Source organism: Cibotium barometz, chromosome 59, assembly GCF_041138505.1.
Source record: "Cibotium barometz isolate CiBa-2024 chromosome 59, ASM4113850v1, whole genome shotgun sequence".
NCBI lineage: Eukaryota > Viridiplantae > Streptophyta > Polypodiopsida > Cyatheales > Cibotiaceae > Cibotium > Cibotium barometz.
In genome coordinates this window covers 13,532,492-13,541,810 of record NC_141104.1, presented here as the reverse complement: position 1 = coordinate 13,541,810, position 9,319 = coordinate 13,532,492, and the positions used below count along the sequence as shown (strand labels likewise).

General features: G+C 43.8%; 1 protein-coding gene across 2 annotated transcripts; it reads right to left on the bottom strand.

Annotated features, from left to right (window-relative positions):
* Nucleotides 1-2,217: 2,217 nt before the first annotated feature.
* LOC147605496 (uncharacterized) lies at nucleotides 2,218-3,627 on the bottom strand. 2 transcript variants are annotated; one of them, XM_086793444.1, is made up of 3 exons: nucleotides 3,386-3,627; nucleotides 3,010-3,182; nucleotides 2,218-2,510 (listed from the first exon to the last, which is right to left on the bottom strand). In XM_086793444.1, the coding sequence occupies exons 1-3, from the start codon at nucleotides 3,579-3,581 to the stop codon at nucleotides 2,316-2,318; spliced, it is 564 nt and encodes a 187-aa protein (XP_086649570.1). In that variant the 5' UTR covers nucleotides 3,582-3,627; the 3' UTR covers nucleotides 2,218-2,315. The 2 variants fall into 2 exon arrangements, with proteins under 2 accessions (XP_086649570.1, XP_086649571.1); XM_086793445.1 differs by having other exon boundaries at nucleotides 3,010-3,164; nucleotides 3,386-3,626.
* Between the last annotated feature and the right edge of the window lie 5,692 nt (nucleotides 3,628-9,319).

Here is a 9,319-nt window from a genome sequence, read left to right as displayed (position 1 = left end):
TTAGGTTCTTAGCCATAGAGAGTCTAGGCAAGTTTAGCTCTAGGTAGTATAAATCAAGAGCTGCATTTTTCTTCATGGCAAACATGGAAAGAGTGCTCAAGCCTTTTTTCAAGGATTAGTTAGTGCCTTGGAAGGAGTTGCTAAAAGATTTTCTCTTGAAGAGTCTAGGCAAGTTTAGGTCTAAATAATACTAATCAAGAGCTATAATTTTTTCATGGCAAACATGGAATTTTTCAAGGATTGGTTAGTGCCTTGGGAGGAGTTGCTCAAGGATTTGCTCCTAAGATAGCAAGGATAGAATTGGGACTACATCATACCTTTAGACTATTCTTCCATGTTGACTCCACTACTAACATGGGGAACATCGTGGAATTCACCTTATTTGACATGACCTCAACAAGAATTCCACAATGTTTCCCATGTTAGAAGTGGAGTCAACATTGAAAGCATACAACATGACCTCAGCAAGAATGATGTTTTCTCTATTTTCCTAGATTAGGTAAGTCTAATTTCTCAAAGCTAGAGCCACATGTTACGGTCATTAGATCTCAATAAGTTTTGTGATGATTAGGCTATTGCATCCTTTATCGTCACAAAAAGGCATTTCAATACTCAACAAAAGATTGAAACTACAAAAGCAAGAAGTGGATGAATGATGTTAATTCTCCAATGTAAGTAAGAGAGGATGTCATGTGCATCATGTACAGTAGGTGACATGCGGACTTAATCCTACAACTTACGAACAAAACTGGACCAACTTTGGACAGTCTAAGCATGTGTTAACCAACTTGACCACTTTTTTGGTCTAGAATAAATACATTAAATGAGATTAATGATGAATTAAGCACCCTTTTTAGAACAATATGAATATGTTCAATGACTTTTATGACATTTTTTGAGCTTGCAAAAGACTAGCTCAATGGAGCACGTATAAGCCTACAAATAGCATGGCTAGGGTTTGATCTCAACATTCAACCACTAGTATACAGTGGCAAGTCCCCATGCAACATAGCAAAGCCTAGATCAAGAAGTTGGCCTCCTCCACATAAGTTTCAACCATGTCCAATATAGCAAGTACAATCTAATCACATGCATTGGTTGCTAGACACAACATCAAGGGGTCAAAATCTAAATAATCGATGTAAGGATCCATTTATTTGATTGAAATATTCATCGGATCAGGTAACTCATTCTCCCAACCTTGGGTGTTCAGACCACGTGATAATTTGCATTAACTATGCCCACTTTGAATGATACATAATGACCATCTCCATTTGATGGGCTTTAACTTCTCAGTCTCAACCCTCTTAATTTTCCTCCTCCAAACAAATAATCAATCATTGATGTCTGTCTTGAAAATCCTACTTGCAAGTAGAATATCTAAGAGCTAAACCAAAGTAACCACACCCTCATGCTTCATCATCACCTTGTCTATGATGCGAATGTGAAAAAAATGAGCATGTATTTGCTTTTCTTCTTCTTCTTCTTCTTTTTTTGGGGGGGGGGGGGTGGAAACAGGGGCTATACACAATGTACGACCAAGGTCAGTCTCAAATGTTTGAAGGCCTTCAAGGCACTTGAGTTCAGAAGTTAATAGGTCTATACCTCACAGGTTCTGCCAGTGATTTTGCTGTTGTCTCATAACATTGGACGCCGTGGTTCCACAAGTTCACTTATTTTGAAGATGTTGATCTACAAACTTTGATAAAAACTCACCCTCTCCAACCCTGAAGCTAATGGATAGTACACCCTCCCACACTGCTTTCACTCAAAATAAAGTCTTATCACTTTTGATAGTATACAATTAACTTTGGTTTTGCATACTTGTTTGTATTTCTACTAGTATTGATGGCATAGAATTTTGATCCAAGGATCTGAGAGAGCTTGGCAGTCAATCTATACCACTCGGGTGCTGAGGTACTTGGGCTGAGCTGAAATACAAGAGGGAAGGAGGTGCCCATCCTTTAACACCTCAATCCTGGGTTTACTCTATTGTATATGTCCATTTTGAAAATAACTGGATAATTGATTGTTTAACACACCAAGTTGTATGAAGCCATGAGAAAATTAGTGTAGTGGGTTTCCCGTTATGTGAGAAGCTTAAAATGTATGCAGGCAACTCCAGTGACACAACGTCAAGTCAAGTCATTGCGGCACAAGACCTCTAAACACTTGCAGAAAAGCATTCACAAATCATCCCCGACAAGACACGTCACACAAACAAAGAAAGGACAATAATTTATTACTTACATTACATTGATTTACTGTATCAAAGCTTGTTATCTCCACATAATCTAGATAGATGTAGGCTGATATCACAAATCTGTCGAATCTTGGATGTTATTTGGTCCTGTAGAAGACACCACTGTTTGTGTGTTGCTATTCCTGCTTGGTGAAGACGAAGTAGGTGCTCCATTGTAAGACACACTACTGTCAGCTTTGCTTTCTGCACTTCGTGCTTCTTGAAGAGCTTTAACTTTGGCTTTCGTTGCTCTCTCCTGCACCTCCTCCTGTGTAAGAGTTGATACATACAAGGTCAACCATCTTTACCTGTTTATTAACATGATAGCTTCACAACATCAGCCCACCAGCACCCTTTGGCTAAGATGCTTCCACATCCTGTGTCTACTAAAGTTCTAGGGGTAAGGAGGGCCTTGGGAGGCCGCCAAGCTTCATTATTGTTAAGCCACCCTGATTCAATTCCAATGCATGAATGATGCTTGGCATCCCGAGGAGTCACGGGCCATGGCTCGTCATGCAAATCCTACACTGTGTGCTGCCATCACATGCTACGACATCCCTTCCTACATAACTCAATGCACGTTACATGTGAGGATATGAGCGCATCAATGATCACATCCTCATGCATATAGACAGTCAACAGGGTTTCTAGACTTCTTAGACTCTATGCTAGTTACAGAAGTCTGTCAGCTAGGCTGCCAAGATTGCCTGTCCAAGTCCCCACCTGCGTGATAAAGGCTTACTGCAGAATGATGTTTGGAAGCTTACCTGAAAGTCACGGACCTGCTTCTGCTGCTCAGCCTGCCATCGTCCAACATCACTCAGAAACTCCCCAACAACAGTTCCCAACCTTTCAGTCACTGCCTCAGCAAGGGCCTTGCCGAGGAAGAATGCCTCCAACACCTCCTTGCTCTCAGTGTCCCCTGCAACAAAGAACTCAACTTCACCATACATTAATCTTAACAAGGGGCCAGTTGTTAAGATCTGCAAACCCTGAAAGCAGATTAGGGCACCAAGCCCCTAAACTCCCCTTAAGAAACCCTAAAAGATTGGTTAGGGCATGGAACCCCTAACCTTCACCTTGAGAAGCAGGACGGTCTGATGTTTCACAGATAAGATTTTTCCAAACCCTAGGGTTTCTTACCTGGGCGTCGATCTCCTGTGCTGTCAGCTCGTACGACTGAGAAGCGATGCCGCGCGAGCAGAAAACGAGCAGGCCGATGCATTCTGAAGGCCTGAGGATGGGACGGAGAGCACAAGGGACGGGTACATTGATGCTGCTGCTGCAGCGAGCTGGCAACCGCCATAGTTTGAGAGCTTGTCGCCATGGCTCTCATCATCAGGACATTGCTAGACTCGTCTCCTGGCCACGTTTACATGGGGCATTGAAAACATTTAAAACATAATATCCTCATTTATTTTAATGGAGTTTCCAAAATTCCAATTTAATAACTTACATACTTTGATTTTCTATATCCTTCACAAAAAACATTTTTCTCAACAAATCACAAAACTTGAGCCTTAAAACAATATCCTCATTTATTTTTAATGGAAAACATTTTGTTCCCAATTTTATAATTTAAACACTACCTTTAGTTTTGCTGAAATATAACTGAAGTGCCTTGAATTTTTTTAAATGAGAGAATAGATCTATAAGTGAAAATGAAATTATTGAGATCCATTGTATATAGATTTTTTGTGAACATTGCTCACTTTACTAACGTTGGAATTTAAAAAGGTAAATGAGAAACTAAAGGCACAAAACTTATGAGTTCAAGGAGACAAGATTTATAGGATTAAGATCCAACTAAAAACACACAGAGTTTTAATTTTACATACCACAAACCTCTCCATTGAGTTTGTTGAAGCATAGCAACTTAAACTTTAAACATTTAAATACCTTCTATAATGTATATAAAGTTGTATAAAACCTCTTATTGATAATATAGTTAAAAATTGTCACCACCATCAGCTTTACAAGTGAGGCACTCACCTTGCCAATACATGTGTCATTGGAGAGCCACAAAGATTGCAAATATGGAATGTTGGTACACTTGGTACGACAAGTTGATGTCGTCTCCTTATTGTCACATCAAGAAGTACCTCCCCATTGGAGTGGCCACAAAGATTGCAACTATGGAATGTTGGTACACTAGGTATGATGAGTTGATGTTGTCTCCTTATTGTCACATCAAGAAGTACCTCCCCATTGGAGTGGCTAGAGAGAGCTCAACCTATGTTGATGGAGGCAAGAGAAGATTATCTAACCTAGTGCTACCTCCTACTTAAGGAGAATGAGAAGATCCTTAAGCAAGATAAGCTAATGCACACTCATAAACAAACACCTTCAATCTCAAGCATATAAGCATTGAACCAAACAAGAGGGTAAGAAAGTAGATATGGTACATAATGGCTCAAATGGGGTGTACTTATGCTGAGTATAATCACCTCATAATGAGTAAAAGCTCTAATGGGGTGTACTTGTGTTGAGTATCATAATGAGTAAAAGCTCTACAAAGTCTATGGGAGGTGTACTTGTGTTGGTACATAGCTCAACTTGGCTCAAATGGGGTGTACTCGTTTTTAGTATAGTCAAAATGAGTAAAAGTTTTATAAAGTCTGTGGGAGTTGTGGACCACTAGGAATGCTTTAGTTTTTGGGGCCTCATCAATACAAGGAATGAGCTTAGAAATCCTTTCCATGTTAAGGTTAACAATGGGTACTTAATGCATGTTAACAATATGGTTAAGGATTAATGATGGTTGAGGAGTTGTGGAGAGTTCCCTACCTACTGTGGCTACTCTGGCTTTACTACTTCTTGATGACTCGGAGAGGGCTTCACTCATTGTACATGTCTACTTTTCTATTGTCGCCTGGTATGCTTGGGGGCTTCTAGTTTGATGATGATATGAAGACTAAAGGGTTGCTATTAGTTTAGGAGAGGTAGCTTTGGTTGAACTAGGGGTGTGAGGGCTAATCTTAGCTATGGTTGAACTAGTGGTGTGAGGGCTAATCTTAGCTATCTTCTCTCTTAAGTTGGTTGATGGTCTAAAGCAATCATTTTGTAAAGTGGTAGTCAGTTTTGTGGTTAAAATGTTTTGGTGACTTTGACATTTGACAGACTTTTGATATAGTCAGTGGTTGTGTGAGAAGATGCAGGATTTTGGGTCTTGGGTTTGTGTTGCAAAGTCTGATGATGACAGTTTATAACTCATGCTAAAGGGACCATGTAAATAAACAAAATTTCTTTCAAAAAAGAAGAAAAAAAAGGTCAGCAAAGGTGTCTTTTATACAAGGAGCTCCGCTAAGACTTAAAAGTAATCCACCATTTGTTGGAATTAGGGTTGCAGGAAAGCACACAAAGCTTGGAGAAGAAGAAGCAAGAATGCACACAACACAAAGTGTATTAAATTGTGTCAATGTACAAAGATAAGTTAGCCCTAGAATAATGGGCGTATATACAAGCCGGGGGAAAAAACCTCCTAAAGAGGGAAAAAGTGCCCCGACGGTCCTAAGTGTGTTCACACACATCACTGCCTATATATATGGCAACAAATCCCCCCTGGGAGTGATGGTGTGAACGAGAGCTAGCACTCATGTATAGGGGAGTGCCATGCCCGAAGTAGATCAATCCACAAAGGGGAGCAAGCCCAAAGCTTTGCGGAAAGCTTCGAACTTCTCACGAGGAAGCGCCTTTGTGAAAAGATCGGCGAGGTTGTTCTATGTTAGCACATAGGCCAAGCTGATCTCTCCTGCTGAGAGTCTCTCCCTGACATAGTGATAATGCACCTCAATGTGCTTTGTGCGAGCATGAAAAACTAGGTTTCTCACAACTGCCAATGCACTCTGACTGTCAGTGAAGATAGAGGTGGCAGACTCCTGTCCAACACCCAAGTCAGCCATAAGCCGTCTGAGCCAACACACTCAACCGTAGCTGTGAAAGCTGCCCTATACTCAGCTTCACAACTAGAAGTGGCCACAGTAGGTTGCTTCTTGCTCAACCAAGATATGTATGAGCTACCGAGCATGAAACAAAAACCACTTGTGGACACTCTTGTGTCATAGCAACTAGCCCAATCTGAGTCCGAAAAAGCATGCAAATCTGGCGGCAACGATCCCCCCTTGGGATAAAACAACCCAAGATGTATGGTGCCACTCAAGTAGTGAAAGATGTGTTTAACTGCCTTCCAATGCTGAGACCCTGGGCTATGCATAAACCTGCTCACCTGTGAGAGTGCAAACTGAATGTCCGACCTCGTAATGCATACATAAATGAGGCAGCCAACAGCTGTCTGATAGAGTGTGAAATCAAAGTGATCTCCAACATCATGAAGACTCAACTTCAAACCTGTCTCCATTGGAGTAACAATAGGCTTGCAGTCTTCAAGGCCGAATCTCCGCAACAATGTCTCAATATACTTTGTTTGACACAAAGCAATACCTCCATCACATTGCTTAAACTGTATCCCCAAATAATGATGCAAATGTCCCAAATCTGACATCTCAAAAGAGGCATTCAAATTAGCCTTAAAATCAGCAATATGACTCTCATTTGGTCCTGTGAGCAGCATGTCATCGACATAGAGAGTAATGATTAGATGCACATTGTCGGGAGGCTGGGAAAAGAAGAAATGCCTCTACAGCTACCTACCCAGCAGCCTTGGAAGACACAACGAACACAAGGGGCACCACCAGCACAATGCTAGAAACAGAAATCTCTCACTCTTCACCACCCACCCACGCCAGAAAGAGAGCTTAAAATAGAAGCACCAACAACAAAATAATTACCCAACAACACACACAGTCTCAAAGAGCCCTCACTGAATTGCATAGGCTATCACAAACTGTAAATAGATGAACACTGCGTTCCGACCAGGTCCCTTAATTCTCAAGACAAGGAGTACCACACAGCCTCCAGTTCACAAACCCACACAAGCCTGTCTCCTATCTTTCCTGAGATACATCCCTGAGCACCTGTACACGCAGCCAAGCTTCCATACATACAGCTGTAAACACAGCCCACAAGCTCGTCCTCCAAAACAGCCCCAAGCTTTCCCTACTCTTGCTCTCCAAGCTGCCAGCCTTCTCACTACTTCACTGCAGTCGACGAACTTTCCTTGGCGATCTCTTTCTCTGCTTTGCTGTAGCTATCGCCTCCCAAAGCTCTCCGTTACCAACTTCTTGCTTTTTTCCTTTTTGCGTTATTCGCCACATCGTCCATAAAAAACCCTTACCCATCCAATCACCACCAGCCACCGTGCCTGCAGCTCTCCAACACTAAGGCGACTTCTCTAGCCCACACGTCGGCCCTCTGTCTATCGCCTATCCTCTGCAACTCCCCCTTTTCTTAGCTCAGCCCGCTCACAGGAGCGCCTGCGTGCTGCGCCAACCACGCTAGCCCATCAAAAACCAACCCGCCTTCCCTTCACTTCTTTCCTCCCTTCTCCTCTGTAATATCACCGGCCACACCTTCTATCTACCAGGCGGCCCGTCCAACCTTCTTTGCGTCTGCGCACAATCACCCGCCAGCCCTTTATACACGAGGCGGCTACCTTTTCTTTCCGTTGGCTCTTCACCATCACCCGATAGCAACCATAGTTCTCGGCTACGCACCTTTCTCTTGCTGCAGCTCTTCTCTAGCACCTACGACTGTGCTCCATGTGGCAACTCTTTCAAATGGCTCCCTAGCGCCTACAGTATCACCGACGTCCCCTAGCAACGTTGGCTCTCTCATGATCACACCAGAGGCCTCATGGTCGGCGCCTGTAGCCAACCTTCTCTGCGCATCCAGCCCTGCAGCTCTTCGCACCCTGGCGGCCACTCCTCTCTTCAGCACGCCGTGGTCTCACACACGCAGCTTCGCCAAGAAAAAAATGGCCACCTCAACTGTGCTTGCTCTGTCGTCCTGCTTGCGTCTGCACACGCCCAGAGCTCCGTCTGCTAGGCGGCTCCCTCAGAATGACCAGGGCCCTCTGTCGTATGCGACTTCCCCCTGCGTATCTCCACCCAGCGGCAACTACACCTTCGACCCGACTTCGCCAATCTTCCAGATTTCGCACGCTGGCAGCTACGTGAAGCTCCACGTGGTCATGCTTTTTTGGCCACATTGTTATCATCATTTTTTTATTTCTTCTAAGGCCTAGAAGATGGCCATCCCCAATACCTTCATTTCACACCAATGATTTTGGCAACACTGGCCCTTTCTTTCCTAATTGTCCATGCTTCCATGCCCACTTCAAATACAGCTTCGAGTGTCCACTCCATTTAAAGAAACGCATACATATTCAGAGCTGTCAAACAGCTGATACCACCTACAGCTAGCCTCACTCCGAACAGGCCTGTACAAAGCCTACAGCAAAACCATTCTCTCTGTACATCTGCCAAGGCGTTGATGGCACGGAAGCGGTAGAGCTGTCTACGCCCTCATAGCATGCCACACTTCCACACACGCATGCAAACACACCAGAACACCAGACCAAAGAGCATGAACAAGACTCATATTTCAAAACAGACCTTGACCTTTACAGAGTTGGATATCCCAAGATATCCCAAACACCAGCTTCACCCAGCACCCGCTCGCAATCGCCTGCTCCAGCTCCTGGTCGATCCAAATCCCTTCGCTCCTTGCTTCTCTGCAGCAGCCCTCTCGTTCTCTCTGCTTTGCACCTCGGCTAAGGTCCACTCTCTGCTACACCTCCACTCTGTCTGTCTCCCAAAGCATAGAACTAGTCCCCCTTCTGACCTTACCACCAAGCCAATAACCAGCCCAAGCAAAAGAACCTGCTTGCATGCTACCAGCCCTTGCCGGCTTCACATCAACCCAACTCTCTCTCTGGTTCTCTTCCTTTGTGTACCCGCTGCCACACAAGGCTTCCTTCACTATTTGTTACTCCAGCCCGTCACCTTACAGCCAGTGCCTTCTACACTAGCTCCTCTGTGCTCCTGGCTGCACACGTCACCCAAACTCAAGGGTCTCCACACCTTAGCCTTCAACAAGTCCCCCTCTTTACTGTCTTCCACTCTTTGCTGCAACGCCCCCAGCACACTTCGCAAAAGCGGCTCCTTCACTCGTCTTCCA